The sequence below is a fragment of the Leguminivora glycinivorella genome, chromosome 9 (assembly GCF_023078275.1).
Source record: "Leguminivora glycinivorella isolate SPB_JAAS2020 chromosome 9, LegGlyc_1.1, whole genome shotgun sequence".
NCBI classification, from domain to species: Eukaryota; Metazoa; Arthropoda; class Insecta; order Lepidoptera; family Tortricidae; genus Leguminivora; species Leguminivora glycinivorella.
The window spans coordinates 2470858-2488784 of NC_062979.1; the positions used below are offsets into that span (position 1 = coordinate 2470858).

The window sequence follows — 17927 nt, forward strand, 5'->3', positions numbered from 1 at the left end:
AATGATCTACTGGGACACTTCAACAGACATAGATTACTTACAAGCAAACAGTTCGGTTTCACAAGGGGCCGTTCCACGACCGATGCTGCTTCGGTACTCATTAAACATATATATAATATTTGGGAAAATTCTTGTGATGCAATTGGCATATTTTGTGATCTTTCAAAAGCCTTTGATTGTGTGGATCATGGAACGCTCATTTTGAAATTAAAACACTATGGTTTGTCTATAAATGCCCTAAACTTTATGTCTTCTTACCTTAGCAATAGAACACAAATAGTAGTTGTTAACAAAACTCACTCTAGCGGGACTGTTGTCCAATTAGGAGTGCCACAAGGCTCAATTTTAGGTCCATTCCTGTTTTTGGTTTATATAAATGATTTGCCATGTATAGTAAAAAACTTTTGTGAAATAGTACTTTTTGCTGATGATACATCACTGCTTTTTAATGTTGACCGAAAATCTACGGATTACAATGTAATTAATAGCACGTTAGCTGATGTACTGCAGTGGTTTACTGTCAACAATTTACTTCTTAATTCTAAGAAAACCAAATGTATTCGATTCTCTCTGCCGAATGTTAAACCAATCGATACAAAAATACTTTTGAATGATGAATGCTTAGAGATGGTAGATACAACACTGTTCCTTGGCTTGGACATTGGACAAAAATCTACAATGGAGTCCTCATATAAGGAAACTAGCAAGCAAATTAAGTTCAGCCGCATACGCCGTTAGGAGAATCAGGCAACTGACTAATGTTGAGACAGCTCGCCTAGTGTATCATAGTTATTTTCACAGTGTAATGTCATACGGTATTCTGGTTTGGGGCAAAGCAGCTGACATACAGACTATCTTTGTATTACAAAAGAGAGCCATTCGTTCTATTTACAACTTAGGAACACGTGAATCAGTAAGAGAACTCTTCAAAGAAATTAATATCTTAACTGTAGCTTCCCAATACATTTATGATAGTATAATTTATGTTGTTAAGAATTTAGACTGTTTCACTAAGAATTCTGATATCCATAATTATAACACTAGAAACAAAAATAAGCTTGCCATAAAGAAGTTTCGTGTCCGTAAAGTACAGAAGTCATTTGTTGGGCAATGCATTCATTTTTATAATAAGTTACCTGACACTGCTTTGAGATTACCCCTCCCAGCTCTTAAGAACTACTTAAAAAAATCATTGATGTTAAAGGCTTATTACAGAGTCGAGGACTATTTGACAGACAAACATGCATGGCCCGAACCAGAAACTACAAAAAACGAATAGCAATTAAAATAATTGTATTATGTATAGAGGACACAGTTCAGATAAGAAAGCACATCAAATATTTTATATTTTATGTTGTGTAGGTAAAAAATAATATAAATGGCCCTCTGCCTGGCTACTCCCTTTATAAGCCCTATACTTGATTGACAGTATTAGCCAGACCGGTCGCGGGTTTGAATCTCGAGATCAAGAGCCAGGGTCGTTGCCCGGCAACCGGTTTGTCGCGTGTCTGCTCTGATCAGGATATCATTAGATTCGACCGTCTCGTATTAAAGGCTAGGACAATATGAATTATGAATACATAATGTAATCAGAAATTCCAGATAAAGGTCAGGACTAAGTTTTCTGTTCTATATGTATTAGATGACTTCGGCATCCGGCGTGCTGCGGGCCGGCTTGTCAAAAAGAAAAATTGTAAAAATAATGTGTAATTAGGCATACTATACACATAAGTACACATCTCTGGAAGTAGGTACCTAAATAAGAAAACCACCTTTAAATAAGAAATTCCTCTATATCCATAGGTACTAATATTATAAATGGGGAAGTGTGTGTGTCTGTTTGTTTGTCCGTCTTTCACGGCAAAACGGAACGACGAATTGACGTGATATTTTAAGTGGAGATAGTTGAAGGGATGGAGAGTGACATAAGCTACTTTTTGTTTCTTTCTAAAGCGAGCGAAGCCGCGGGCAAAAGATAGTTATTCTATAATCTGAAGTGGAAGAATTCGTTGTTTCACCAAAGATATATAATGTGTGTTTGTTTGTTTGTCCGTTTTTCACGGCCAAACGGAGCGACGGATTGACGTGTTTTTTTAAGTGGAGATAGTTGATGGGATGGAGAGTGACACAGGCTACTTTTTGTCTCTTTCTAACGCGAGCGAAGCCGCGGGCAAAAGCTAGTACATAATATTTATATGTATATACAAGCGATCTCGGAAACAGCTTTAACGATTTCGCTGAAATTTGTTATGTGGGGGTTTTCGGGGGTGAAAAATCGATCTAGCTTAGTCTTAGTACGTTCTCACATTATCCGATCCGATATCGGATGTAGGACCCATAAACCCATATCCCATACATTGGAGCCGCCATTGATTTTTGCGGATCGGATTAATGTGAAAACGCACTTAATTAGGTCCCGGGAAACGCGAATTATATTACCAAACAATATACACCGTGTTTCCGGTAACACTCAAAACCTCAGACACCCCAACTGATTTTTATTTTTTTAAACTCATCTAGAGTATTCATCTTTTAATCTGATGGTTACTTTTTTTTAATTAAATTTTTAATTTTTTGTACAGCTCTACTTAACTTTTAGCTCTACACTCAATAAAATAATTGCTAACTTCCACCATAAACCACAAAACTATTTATTTGTGTACGTTACTGCAACGACATAAGGTTTACCAAGAGACAGCTAAGATGTCACTGTAAAACACTTTAAAGTTTTTCACAGTAAACTTCAAATTGGACAGGTAATCGCAGTAAGCAAATTTAGGTAAAACCCAATGTTTAAAATGACAAGGTTGTAATTAGGTACGAGTTCAATTTGTTATGACTTATGATAAACATTAAGATTAAACTGACAAACAACGTCAAACTCGTAGCGAAAAAATAATCGTTCAAGTAACCAGCCAGTATTAATACCCCTAAATACTGAAAAAGGTAAATAACCTCTAGCAATGTGATATACACAATGTTGTCTTACGAGTACAATAGAATAGGCACGTAAAAAATAACTAATAATACAAATTTAAATAAAAATATTACCCCCATCAAGATATAGCTGAATCGATTCTACTCTCGATTCTGAACAAACTGTTTTCAGGTTTTTAGTGTTAAGTGAAACACGGTGTATATATCTTAGCTCGTAAGGTATGTATAGTAAGGTATAAATAAGTGAACCACATATCGCTTAAACCCTAACCCTCATTAGCTTTCGAGCATAAAGGGGGACTATGTAGGTAGGTCAACGGGTCAGCGCTGGACCAATTGAATTAGATAAGACGGCGCCAGAACAGTACGGTATTGTAGGAAAGGAATGCTTTCGTGAATAATTTCGTTTTTACGTGGACAGGCTTGTCTGTGTGCTTAATTTCACGTCTTACCTCACGTGGGTGTCGTAGAAGTCGACTGTGGGATATGGGTACAGTCACTGCAATATCACAATTTAAGAGTGGCACGTTTCACGGTTTCTGCTTATCCCTTTTATGAATACAGGCATGCATGGCAGACATGTTTGAATAATTGTACATATAGGTACCTACTACCTATATAAACGAATTATTTAATTTAAATACAGACAGTGAATATTAAAACAAGACTATTCTGCTCGCCTTAAGTACAAGTACATACATTTTTGACAAAATCCTTCTTTGTGTGTCTTTTACATAAACTTTGCACCGGTGACATCAATTATCCCTATTCTCGATGTCCCCCAGTGGTATTAAAAATATAGAATATAATATAGTCAACTCGGTTCATTTTCTTATGATAGAAAGGTCAAGAAGTCGGCGGGAACGACCAATTGAATTAAATAAAGACGTCTGTGTTGTCGGTCGCTTGCGGACACTGCGTTGTACAGATGAGGAATGCTTTTTGATGACTCATAGCGTACTACTGTGGACATTTCGTCGGTGGTCTTTATCAAGATTTTAGATTTCTTATTTCTTTTATCATTGTACATATTACCATTGCGATGTCAGGCTAAAGAAGTCCACAAAAGCAACATTACATATGTGGTTCTTGGAGGCCTTGTGACCTCCAATCCTACTATAACGTCGAGTAATTAGCTGCTTCAATGATTGGGACAAAAAATTTGATCTTGTTGTAGTGGACTGGACCGTTATAAGCACTTCGACTCTGAACAGTCTAAACTCTCTGAAGCAAAAATAATTAAGCAGGTGGTGGTAAAACTTCGAGTTAGTCGTGCTAAAGCTTCATTTTGTTTGCTTGATAGTATTAAGGTCAGGTAAGTGTGATTCCGATACAAAACCAAGTAAAGTCGAAATCCCTAGGTCATTGTCGCAGAACAAATAAATGGCTAATGCGATCTTCCTTACTCAAAGGGTCCTTAAGTGTAGGCATTGTTTGTTTTCCTTGTGTTGACTCAATGATCTTGAATCTTTTGTTTACCTAAGGTAGTTAGTTTACTTGAACTTTAGGTAAATGTATGACTCTGTCAATACACTGTTGATGACAACTTCATTGAAATCCCATGTTTCTTTGGTTTGTCTTTGCTATGGGAAATTAACGTCTAAGTAGGCAGCTTACAGTTTACACATCTCCACTTATGTCGTTCAAAAACTTTTTGAACTTTCTTCAGCTGTGTTAGTGTTCCTTAAGAAGCATTCAAGGGTTCTCAAAGGTCGACAAAGCATACCTAACTGGCTCTTCTGATATTGCTTTATCCATAGGCGACTGTGACCGCGTGTTCGCCTGCTCTTTCGCAAAAATAGTATACCTTGCTATTGCTAATAAAGTTAGAGTCTGCAGACAATGCGACCTATCTACAAACTTGGCAGTACAAAGAATGCATACATCTGTATCAGTCTTATCACCTCACGGTTCACCATCCAAGCATGAGAACAGCAAGGAACAGTTCTGAACACTGGAAGCTTGCATTCCAAGAGCTTTATCGGGGTGCCGGGCGGGGCGGCGCGCGCAACGGGCGCTCCGCTGAGACTCCGCTCAGTGCCTTACCAGCCGCGAGGGGCTTCGCGCGCGTCCTCCGCGCCCGTGTTTACATCGCGTGTGAATCGTGTGATGGTTCGGTGACACACAGGACCATGGCGTGTGCCCGAGGGATTTGCACCGCGGACAAGGTCTTCATATTCATCAACATCGCGTTCGCGGTATGTGGAGCCCTGTGCCAGAGATTATAAGGGGTTATTACAGGGTTGATTAATTGTGTTTGCATACTTCAGGTGAGGTGTCATAGATGATGAATGAGTCGAATTATGGACGTGATATTGAATTTATGGTGACAATTTTGGAGTTCTTGGTCAATATGTCAGTTGAAAATCTAAGAACAGGACATGTTTAATTTATAATTAACGTATCAATCATACCAACAAATACATTTTTGGAAAAATATGTTAAGTACACCACATACACATGGCATTTTCGTTTACAAACATATGTAAATGAGTTAGAGATCATGTAGAGTCGAGCTAACAATGCATTTATAACATGCAACTGTTAGGTAGAGTTCGGTACCTATTATAACAGGTTTTCCTTCTTTATTTTAAGAGACACCCGAAAGATTTTTCCCAATGTTCGGTTTGGTAATCGTATTAGTAAAAGAGCAATATTTTTTTATGGAATTTATTAATTATTCCTACCTATATGAGGACTTAAATAGGCTAAGAATATATTTTGTATTATATTGTATATGCATAAACTTACCTTTATCATAAAGTTAACTAATTACATAAACATGCTCTATCGTTTCCATATTACATTGTTAGACATGACACTTATAACTGGTTCACTATATTCTACTCATCGACTATAAAATTAACATATTACAACTTATTAATGAACTCTCAGTAGAGTCTAAATCCGAAGGATTACGGATTTCATCCAATTTGTGGGTTTCATTGCGCCCGACGTTCCTACTAAACTTTTAAAAGTCCGAACTCCATAAATTGAAAATCTGAAAACGAGTATAGGTACACTAGCTTTTGCCCGCAGCTTCGCTCGCGTTAGAAAGAGACAAAAAGTAGCCTATGTCACTCTCCATTCCTTCAACTATCTCCACTTAAAAAATCACGTCAATTCGTCGCTCCGTAGTCCGTTTTGCCGCGTGAAAGACGGACAAACAAACAGACACACAGACTTTCCCATTAATAATATTAGCATGGATATATGTATCTACTACCCTACTCTTTATTTATATACCTTACGATGTAAAATTTACAGTTACCTAAACCCTAAACTGTAATAGACTTATACGAGTAGGTAGTAGGTACACGTCTTTTCGAGTAATCGTGTAAAAAATGTTCGAACGCTTACGCTGCGAACTGCGACCGTTGCAACATAAACTTCAACTATTTCGTCTGTTTCGTTGCCCCATTTCGGTACTACGTCAGCGAAACGATCCACAGCTATTATAGGCAAACCATGCAGACCTTGCAAATTGCCCTGAAAATAAACCTGAAGCGCAATGCGGAAAATTCACTTCTTTTGTGCTAGAATTACTTCTTTGAAATATGTAGGTACTCCACGCATAAAAATCATAAAATATCCACGACTATTGTGTGGCCGTAAGGCCCGCAAGTTGACAAAAAGGTTGGACTAACCGACCAAGTCGCATCGTCACAGAGATTCATAAGGTTAGTTAGGAACCTAAAGTCGTTAAATTTGGTTGGGTAGTGTTATCCCGGCTTCCCGTTAACGGCGTCTAACCCGGGCTACCTGCGTCCCCTCCCCCCGCCCCGGGGCAACAGGCAGCTGGCGTCCCATTGTCCAAGATCAGTCAGTCCCTATTCGGAGTACTCAGACGGATATTCCTCTATAAGTTTTGAATGGTTCACTGTTAGTTTCATTAGACTTATATTGACCGGGATGTAGACCGTGATTACCTTTTTGATTTTTGACGCAACTATTGACGGGACCAGAGATTTTTGATGATGCATGTAACTGCATCGAAATATCGGGAGCTTGACAAAAATGAATAATGAGTACAGGGTGCGTAGCCGAATGGCATTTCTCCGACGCCAAACGAAAACGAAACGCCACGCCAGTTAGTCCGGCTCTGTTGCGCCAATACGCACGAGCGATAGAGACAAATATCTACTAGCGTTTCGTTTCGTGAGCGTTTCGTGAGCGTTAGTGCCATTCGGCTACGCACCCTGAAGTTATGAGGGAATAAATGAACATACATACCCACATACATACCGGTTAAAATCATAACCCTCCTTTTGCGTTGCCGTAGTCGGGTAAAAATATATCGGTCTAAATATATCCCGGTTAATATAAGTCTTAGGATATTCCTCAAGTTTGAGCATTTACTTGGTCAACCTAAACCCACTAAACGAGCAATATCGATGTTGATTGATGGATATTGGCCGCAATTGTGGTATTGTGTGTCTGAAATTGACCGTGTCGGTGTTTAAATTATTAACTATACTATAGGACCACAACAGACTTTATAGCTGAAATGTGTTAATCGTGTTCTTTTCTTGAAATAATGGCCTCCTTCCGCTATTGTTCATTAAATCAAAATGAAATTCCGTGATGCCTATGTCACTTCACTCTCCATCCCTTCAACTATCTCCACTTAAAAAAACGCGTCAATTCGTCGCTCCATTTTGCCGTGAAAGACGGACAAACAAACAGACACATACACTTTCCCATTTATAATATTAGTGTGGATTAAGAAGAAATTTCTGCAGATTTTTAATGTTTAACACTATTATATATTAAACGTTTTAGTGACAAAGTTTCCAGTAGGAAATGGAACTTCGCGCACTATTTCACAGTAATGAAACAAAACTGCGACGCGAATGAGACAGTTTCAAGTTCGAAAGTGTGTAAGTTGAACAAATGGCCACCACTTTTTACGAGAAGTAGTATCAAAGTTTTACAGTAAAAGCTTTTCAATAGTTGGCAAAACTCCGGCAAACCGTACTAGGTAAATGTATGAAAAATTTGACGGACTTGAGTTTCACCGCAGTCATATTATAATTTGAGAAAGACCGGGTGGGAAAACTACTTCCTCAGATTAAAATGTTCTCAAACGGTACCCGACAGAGCACATGAAACTGCTCAAGTTTCAGTGACTCTCTTGGCAATTAAGGGGTTGAAAGAAAACCAAATTGTGATGCTGCAATGACAGGATGCCAACTCAGCGCCCACACCACAATGGAACTTATATCCCACAGTCGTCTTCTACGACACCCATGAGAGGAAATGGGGTGGTGCAATTCTTAACTCTTACATTACAATTTTATTTACATTTAATTCTGGAGCTAGATTTGAAGATTCATCATGGTCCCGAATGATGAAACGAGGAAATACTTAAAATCATTACTCACTGCAATTTGGTTTTTTGTAGAGTCACCCATGACTTTGCTTACCTTTTGGACGAATCACTCAATTTAATTAGGCCAGGTGAACTGGATTTGATGGGATCTATAGAAAACCGTGCTGACCCTGGCCACGTAGTCTTAGCTGGTATACGGTACAAATCATTGTTTTGTTTGATGATGATGACTGATGACATAGGCTTAATTTTTGTCTGATATCTACTGACTTTGTTCCATTTCAGTGTTATAAAAACTGTACTCTTTAGTTTTGACTTTAATCTCCAGGAAACATGTGATGACCGAATCTAATTATTTGTGCTCCCATGGCAACAGCAAAAACTCGCATATTAAGCGGCATGAGTTTGATAAAGTAATTCAAATACTCGAAATAATCCTAGCAATTCTTCGTATCGAATGCAATAATGTTCAAAACGCGCCAATCGACACATCACACCCAGTTTTTGTAAACAGCGAAGGTCAAAGGTCTTCGAGTCACGGGCGCGATAAGCTAGTTATTCCTCACCATATCAAACTAGTTGGACAATCACACCCACTATAAGGACCCTTTCTTATTCCTATTGTTTGTTATGATTCAGAGGTCACGGTTACGCTGGATTCTTTCTCGTTCGACGCGAAAAGCAAAAGGAATTCATGTCATGATGAAGGCAACCACAGCACGTATTATACCAAGTTGTACGGTCAAGTTTCTGTGCAATTTAAAATCTTATTTCGAAGTTGTGGGTCTCAAAATTTATGTAGGCTTTTGGTGGCAGTTACTGCGTTTTGCTTTTGGTGTTTGGGCTATTGTGTACTTGTATAGTCTACTGATACCCGAAACTAAAGTTAGCCTCTGACGAACTTGTTAAACTGTAAACAGTTAAATTGACTCCGCTCTGTGTCAGAGGGTGTTACATAATTTAATTTACGAGACGAAATATCTGCTTGAGTAGGCAAGTGATTATTTTGTAATGTAATGCGTTTTGCTCGAATGTAGGTTATTACTGATATTAGGTATTAGGCATCGACATTTGACCAGTAGGTTGATCTAAATCTAAAAAAATTTCAGTAGGTTTACTACGTGAAGTATCTAAAATAACTAAAATCTTTGAGGAAACCCGTAACGGAAGTGAGCACCCAATCCAAGCAAAGATTTTTTATTTAATTACTTTTTGTGAATAACTTAACAATTTATCTTTAAACGTTTTTATAAACACGTCAGCACGTCACTAATATAACAACAATGGTGACCTTTAGTACATTAAGCCACAATACCACTAATATATCTCTGAGATAAACCACAAATGGGTCACCATGCCCTATTTTGTCAGTGTTTGCTGAAGATTAGAAGGTATTACAGCCGTGAGTCTGTGACGAATGTGTAGATTTGAGGCCTTAGCACGCCTTAGCTATTTCGTTTAGATGACACAGTGTAAGAACGACTCCAATTATTGAAGAGTTGGTTGGTACCTGAGGTCAGGGTACAGTGGAGGTATTTGGCCAATATAACTTGGCTTGTTTGCATGTTAGCGTCGTCGTCATGGCTGTCGGCACCTGATGCCATGGCAAACTCACGGCCTCGAAGCCATTTTATTTTCCCCTTAATTTAGCAATAAAAAGTCGTGTCGTGATCGTGAGTTCAAGCTTCGGTGCTCAATAGGATTATCACGATTGGCAGAAAAATACAAGTGCTCGTTTGCCTCCTAGCTCATAAAAAAAACCATTTCTTCCCGTGGATGTTGTACACGAAGAAGTCAACTGTGGGATATGGGTGAAATTGTGGCATAGGCGAGAGGCTAGCAACCTGTCACTCCAATGTCAAAACTTGTTTGCCAAGAGTGGCACTGAAACCTGAAGAGTTTCATGTGCTCTGCCTACCCCTTTTGGGATACAGGGGTGATTGTATGTATGTATGTAAATAAATAAATAAAAAATACAAAAAAGAAGACGAAGATTATCAAAAAATAAAAAAATGTCAATCTCGCATAATTTCTCAGTTCTTTCTTATGTATTGATGTGCTCGCTGCACGCTTTAAATTTCCATTTGTGACGTACGCTCGAGAATTCACGAGGCCCTATCTCCCTCGGCATATTGCTTGTCGAATTGTAAACGGCTGCAGCTTAAGCAGCTCAGCCTCCATATTGAATTCGCGCCGTATACCGGCGGTAAGGAGCGCAATGAATTCCGATCCCTGAATTCTCTAACGATTTATCGGGGTCGCGGATTATTTAGCATTTACGTACATGTATGTAAACATTTGTTTGTTAACCTGTTACGTTATCGATAAATGTACTCGTATTTAGTTTCGTTCGAACTGAAAATTTGTCGCTATGGCACTATTGTTTTGCTGCCTTATGTTATGATTGATAGAATCTGTCGAAAGAAGCTCTCTGTCTTATAGGATACATTTGCTTGTGACCGGTTTAGGGGATCTTTGCTACTAAGTCTACTAACTATAACTGACATAATTATTACAATAATAAATTCGGTGTATCCCATGGCAAGACAAGAAAATCAAACAATGCTACATAAAATATAATATATAACTAGCTACGTTAATTACACTGTCTATTTGTCACAGCGGAGCAGACTTCGGGTATAATAAATCTAACAAGGTAGGTATAAACACTTATTAGAACAGTAATTTGCTCTGTGACGAGTCCTTAGAGACCGCCCGTTACGGGTCCGTAGTTCTTATTTATGTTCTCAACACGGACTACATATAAGTAGTTACAGAATATAAACTAAGTAAAATTTGAAACAGTTCTGTTAAAGAAACGTGATGTTTCGCCGAGATTCCACTCTGGAACTACACATGTCTGCGATACATTGTATTTTGTATACGATCTCAAATGTCAGTAAGAATCGGGCCACTGGGACGCTAGTGAGCTCTTCCTATTCAGTTCGACAGCTATAGAAAAATGTCGACACTCTAATTTAACACTTTAAACGTCAATTAGTTCAATGACCCTAGGCTTATACCACGTCGTAGCACTTTCGGTATCGTAATTACTTTAAATATTGACCGATGAGCCGATATTTAGTGAAAAAATTTCAGTCATTATAAATAAAGCATTGATCGAATCCTAATTACTTGCTCATTATGGGTTTTTCTAAGAGATTGTATAACCCAACTTTTTGCGTTACAGTATCAAATATAATTATTGACACGAAAGCGATTGACAATTTAATGTTGCTACGAAGATCTTGCATTTTTCATCGACCCCGAACTGTCAACAACAATGCACCTGCAAAGTTTTCAATAACGTCCATTGCCTCTAAGACAGGAAAGATTAACTGGACCAAGGAACTTCGAGCACGGAATTTAAAACTAAATGTGCCGTTTTCAAGCTAAAGGTACCAAATTGTCGCTTAGTCATAAGGATGCGCCTACAGGCAATTCGAATAGAGATACAAGCATATTTCGTCCGTACGCTAAGCGACAATGGTTAAAGCAAACTGGTACATTTTTCTTCAGAGTCACAAATTACGCCACTCTTTCAATTACTCGTCGCGCGATCAGCGAGATTGAAAGTGAGATTAAACCTTTTAAGTTCGATTAAGGTCTCACGACACGAATTGAGACATCTTTTGGCATCGACTCAGCTGAGGCTTGCCAAGACTAAAGACGGGCGACGAAGTTACTCCAAATAGACAGTAAAATGTAGATGTGGCTTAGCGTCAATATGTTCCAACGATAAGTTACACTTTACGATTTAGGTATCAGCAAGCAAAAAGAACTAGCCATTCTCCTAGTGGGGAAGAAAAATCCCCTTTTTTAACAGTTGATGTGAAAGAAAACAATGATAATGACCCTCACCCCTCACCATTGATGAGTGTGTACTTTGACGATTGACGTACCTATATGCATCAAGGACTGAACTAAGGTAGACGAGTCACCGTCTGCCGGAAATAAAATTGGATACCGTTTTATTAGGCAGGCGTCCGGTTTTTTATCCATAGCCCAGTATTTAGTCCATCACTTTCATCAAAATAGACCAGTTCATTTTAGATTCCATTAACTCTCAAATAGTCCTTACACCCTGGCGGGTGTTGCCTCCGCGTGTGTCTCATGATACGGGCAAGGGCAACATCCGCTCGGTGTACCCCTTACATTTCATTAAAGTGTCGAAAGGGCCTCTACGTGTTGGCTTCGGCCCCGCGCACGCCTCCCAAAGGTCCGGAATACCATTGTTCCGTGATGGGAAAGACATACAAATAATAATAAATAATAAAAAAAATTATAGGACATTCTTACACAGATTGACTGAGGCCCACGGTAAGCTCAAGAAGGCTTGTGTTGTGGGTACTCAGACAACGATATATATAATATATAAATACATAGAGAAATACATAAATACATAGAAAACATCCATGACTCAGGAACAAATATCTGTGCTCATCACACAAATAAATGCCCTTACCGGGATTCGAACCCGGGACCGCGGCGCAGCAGGCAGGGTCACTACTGACTGCGCCAGACCGGTCGTCGGTAGATGGAAAACTTTTGTCTTCGCAAACCTGTCGATATTTTGACGTCATGTACCGATAATAAACTAGTCAGACGAATAGCATCTCTTATAGGTCATTACACTATTAGACAATATACGAGTGAATCTAATTCAGATAGTATCGTATAGAAGACATTAATTATGTCTTTTGATATCTGATGAGTATCACACTAACGCAATTTTTTGTGTGGCTGATACTTTTTAGCGCTGTTCTGCTCCGATATCCATACTAATATTATAAATGGGAAAGTGTGTGTGTCTGTTTGTTTGTCCGTCTTTCGTGGCAAAACGGAACGACGAATTGACGTGATTTTTTAAGTGGAGATAGTTGAAGGGATGGAGAGTGACATCTAGGCTACTTTTTGTCTCTTTCTAACGCGGGCGAAGCCGCTGGCAAAAGCTAGTTCTATATACATATAGCAGCTAAAGTCAGCATACATTATTGCCAAATCACTAGCTCTCATCGTAAACAATTTGCGCACAAGTCTTGTGGGTATTGTACTGGTACCGACGATCTTGGCCGCTCAAGGATTAAATTGTACCTCATTACTCTCACTCGGCTCAGTTACTTAACGGTATACTTAAGCTTCGAGTTCAAGGCCCTTGAGCCCTTCGGTTGGAAGCTGATCAACATCTTATTGAATCTGGTAGCGACAATTTTACGAACTTTACGAAATTGGGTAACCGAATGCTAACATTCGGTACCTAAGTAAACTAGTTTCATGACATGATGACATGTCTTGTAGAGGGCGTGTTGATTGTCATGTGCATGGAGTTAGAATAATTTGCATACAGTATCTAAATATGCTATACTGTAGTCTTTAATTTAACCGTGACAAAAATCAGGACATTTCTAAAGAAGGCGATGATATATGATTCAGAAATGGTCAGTACCCTAGAATTACAGCAGGTATACCTTCATGTATTATCTGCCTGTATTTCTAGAAAAGGATACGATTCATTTTGTTTAATTCTCTGCCAGCGACTGTCATCTTGGTTATTAGTGTACGTATGTTTTTTCAGTTCAACATATTTAAATCATTTCTCCATGCGTAGGCTAAAATAGTTATAAACGCTTCGGTGAAAAGCGTTTAAAATTACCGTCACTGCATGCATCATGCATTCCATCACATCTGCGGTTCCAAATCGAATCGGATGCCATTTCACGGGCCTCGCATATATTGCGTCGACAAATCCTTTTATGTTAGCTAGAGCATTCAAAGCCTAAACGAAGTGGCTACTTGTATTGGAATTTTATTTGGAATCCTGAACATACACACTTTTGAATATATATATGTATTTTCTCCCTCATAAAACTAAAAATGAAAGAAACAAAAGGAAAGGACACATTCGGATTCGGATATCTGAGATTCATAGGAGCTGATAGAGTAAGCATCCATACTTTATCTCACATTAGCGGTAAAATTTTTTTCTTATACCTACGCAAAATATTTATAAATGATTACGGCATTTTCTTAAATTCTTTGTGCCTTTTCACCATCTAATATATACTTATAAAGCCGGATGGTGTAAACATTCGTTTGAAGACCTCTCGATATATAAGTATTTTCAGTTTACATTCCTGTAAACGATTCCTGTCAATTACTCGAAGAAGCCAGTTCCCGAGGGATTCGATGAGGCCAATCAGAAGGAATGGCTCCTCAACGATGCGCTGATCTATGACGGCCTCCATCCATTCCATTACCTCAATTACCTCATTTCCATGTGAGTGGCCTACATATATTTCAGGCTTTACGTGCGTCTAATGATGAACATAATCTTAAGAAAAATTTACACTAAAAATTTGTGCTTGCCATTTTTCCTGCTTTGGCAATTCGGGTCCGAGGGTAGCGAGGTGAGTGCGTAATGAGTTCTTAGCCACGTTTTCAACTCGCAACTCGCTAATGTGGTAGAGCGCCCTTAAGGAGATCAATTCCACATTAAAGTCTCAAGCCTGTGTGTCGTTTCTTAAGATTCAAATTATTTCCATACCCCTTCTAAATCGGTTCAGCTGAATTACAGTGAATTACAGCTGAGTTACTGAAGATGTAATTCCAGTCAATTACTCCGACCAGCCAGCCGGCTTAGCCGAATGACAATCGTTGATGCTAGATGCCGATCGAAACGCAGTCTGGCTCTGTCGCACCAGTACGAAAGAGCGATAGTGTAGATATCTACGAGTACGAAAATAATATTATCGTGAGCGTTTGTGCATTTGGATACGTACCCAGCTCCTCCGGTCCGGGGATGAGCGCAATCAGAAGGAATGGGACCCTTAACGACGCAACGCAGCCACTGATCTGTGGCCGCGCCGCTCCGTTAGCTCATTGCCATATGCGTGAGTTGCGTGACCTACATGTATTTCAAGCAAGGGGTTCTCATTTAAGTGAAATTCTGTCCAGGGTACGTTGCCGAATGGCATAAACGCTCACGAAACGAAACGCTCGTTGATATCTATCTCTATCGCTCTTGCGTATTGGCGCGATAGAGCCAGACTACCTTTCGCGACGTTTCGTTTTCGTTTCGCGTCGCAGAAATGAGCGAGTATTTTATGTATGAGAAATCGCTCATTAGTACGAAAACACGCATCGGAAAGCTGAAAGCATTCGTACGCATGCACGCGTAGGTATATATGTACATGCACTAACGAGCGATTTTTGATACCTATGTGCACAAAATGCGGCTCGATGCCGATAGATGTGACTTCACCCTTATGTTTTTTAGGGTTCCGTACCTCAAAGAGGAAAAACGGAACCCTTATAGGATCACTCGCGTGTCTGTCTGTCCCTCTGTCACAGCCGATTTCTCCGAAACTACTAGACCGATTTACTTGAAATTTGGCACACGTATGTAAACAAGTAGCCCAAAGACGGACATGTAATATAATTAAATGAAATTAAACGAAATTTAATCATAGGGGCCACTTTTGGGGGGTAAAATTGAAAATTAAAAATCAAAGTTATTAGAACTATATTGTGCTACATATCAAATGAAAGAGCATTTTATAAGCATCTCAAATATATTTTTTTTATAGTTTTTATTTTGGTAATTTAGAAGTAATTTAAGAAAATAAGCAAAAAATGACCATTCCCCCCCCCCCCCCCCCTTATCTCCGAAACTACTTAGCGTAAAATTTTCAAAAAAATACACGAGATAGCCCTCTACCTGTAGATTACAGGAAAACCTATTGGAAATCTACAGTCAAGCGTAAGTCGGAGTTAAGAGAAAAAAACTCAAATTGAGATTTTTCACTCACTGCCGCTGTAAGTACTTACTAAATGTTTTGAAATTTTGTGAGCGCCATGGACAGGTAGAAAGAAATTCATTTCTGTTTAGAAATTGTTAAAAATTTTAAGCATTTGCCAAAATGACTTAAGTTCCTACTAAAAAAGAGGCGCTTACGACTGTTTAGAACTGCACTGACCATAATATTGCCCTAATAGGTCCAAAAAATGGTGTATATATACGAAAACAAAAAAATTGTGCCACCGACAACCAAAATCTGAAGTCTATTTGCTCTATCTCTTATAGTTTCCAAAATATACGCAAAATCTTTAAAGTACAAATCTAGTGTACGTTGCCATCACATGTCGTCAGGCGCTCATGACCTTTTTGTATGGAAATGTCGAAATCCGACTCGCACTTTACCGATTTTCATAGAAAGTTGTGTTTTATTATAGTTTTGAAGGAGGTTTCTTGTTTTTAACCACCAACGCAAAAATATTATAATAATAATAGGTTTGACGCTTGACATGTCTGTCTGGCATCATAGCTCCCGAACAAATCAATCGATTTTGATTTAGTTTTTAATGTTTAAGGTTCGTCGAGAGTTTTTTTTTTGTACCACGTAGGTGGCAAACATGCATACGGTCCGCCTGATGGAAAGCGGTGACTGTTACATATGGACGCCTGCCACTCAAGGAGTGGCACATGTGCGTTGCCGACTCGACTCATTAGAAACTTGTACAAACCTGTACTTAGAAGGGGCCTGGGTGCCGACGACTCAAAGGACCGAAGGAAGGAGGGGGAAGGAAGGAAGGAGTACCGCACCCTCGTTGAGCTCTGGCTGCCTTACTCACCGGCAGGAACACAACAATGAGTAAAGTCTAGTGCTACTTGATTGCGGTCTTTTGTAAAGCGGAGGTATTAGACTCTGCTCTACCTTAGAGTACCTATATTCAATTTAGTATTAGAGTTATCAGTCAAGAAATTTAAATGCAGCGCCATCTATTATTAGATTCGACAACTTTTCATGTGACTTTCCATGCCTAAAGGTTCGCACAAGTCTCAAGTCGCGTAAATTACTTAGTAAATTTTGCCGAGAGACGGCGCTAAATACAATAATACTCATTAGAGTACCTATACTTCTAGTCAAAGACATATATAACTCCGTATAGACAGATAAAGTCTAAGAATAAAACGTACTTACCTCAGTACCATACAGAAGAAGGGCTCAGCTAGATGGCGCTAATATTAATATTAACACGCTTTTATTAGGTCGTCGTGTATGTAACTAACTATGTAATGGAATCTACGGAGGCTAATTTAACCATCTTCCAAGGATCGTAGCGTAATGATAATTGGCAGCTGTATGTAGTTCTGATGACAGTACAATAATATGGTACTGTTGAACTGATCTGATGATGGAGCCGGAAGATATGAACTGGAACTACATGATGGAACATCGTATCATAGCTGTTTTTGGGTTTCTTAGAAAAGTCTTGTAATGAACTTTGACTACGATTAGGTTTCAAGGTCTGATGATGGAGCCGGAAGATATGAACTGGAACTACATGATGGAACATCGTATCATAGCAGTTTTTGGGTTTCTTAGAAAAGTCTTGAAATGAACTTTGTCTACGATAAGGTTTCAAGGTCTGATGATGAAGCCGGAAGATATGAACTGGAACTACATGATGTAACATCGTATCATAGCTGTTTTTGCGTTTCTTAGAAAAGTCTTGTAATGAACTTTGACTACGATTAAGGTTTCAAGGTCTGATGATGGAGCCGGAAGATATGAACTGGAACTACTAAAAAGATCAACGTAGTATTTAAAATAAGTTGGGATAGGGTTTTTTTGAGACACTTAAGAGCAAGTAAAGG

The 17927-nt window shown here is 38.9% G+C and overlaps 1 protein-coding gene across 1 annotated transcript in view; it reads left to right on the forward strand.

Annotated features, from left to right (window-relative positions):
• Window positions 1–4862: 4862 nt before the first annotated feature.
• The window catches only part of LOC125229803, a 125046-nt gene continuing 111981 nt past the window's right edge, over window positions 4863–17927 (forward strand). The window contains exon 1 of the mRNA XM_048134744.1: window positions 4863–5135. Within this exon, the coding sequence (XP_047990701.1) occupies window positions 4863–5135 (273 nt within the window). The remainder of the gene's footprint in view (window positions 5136–17927) is intronic.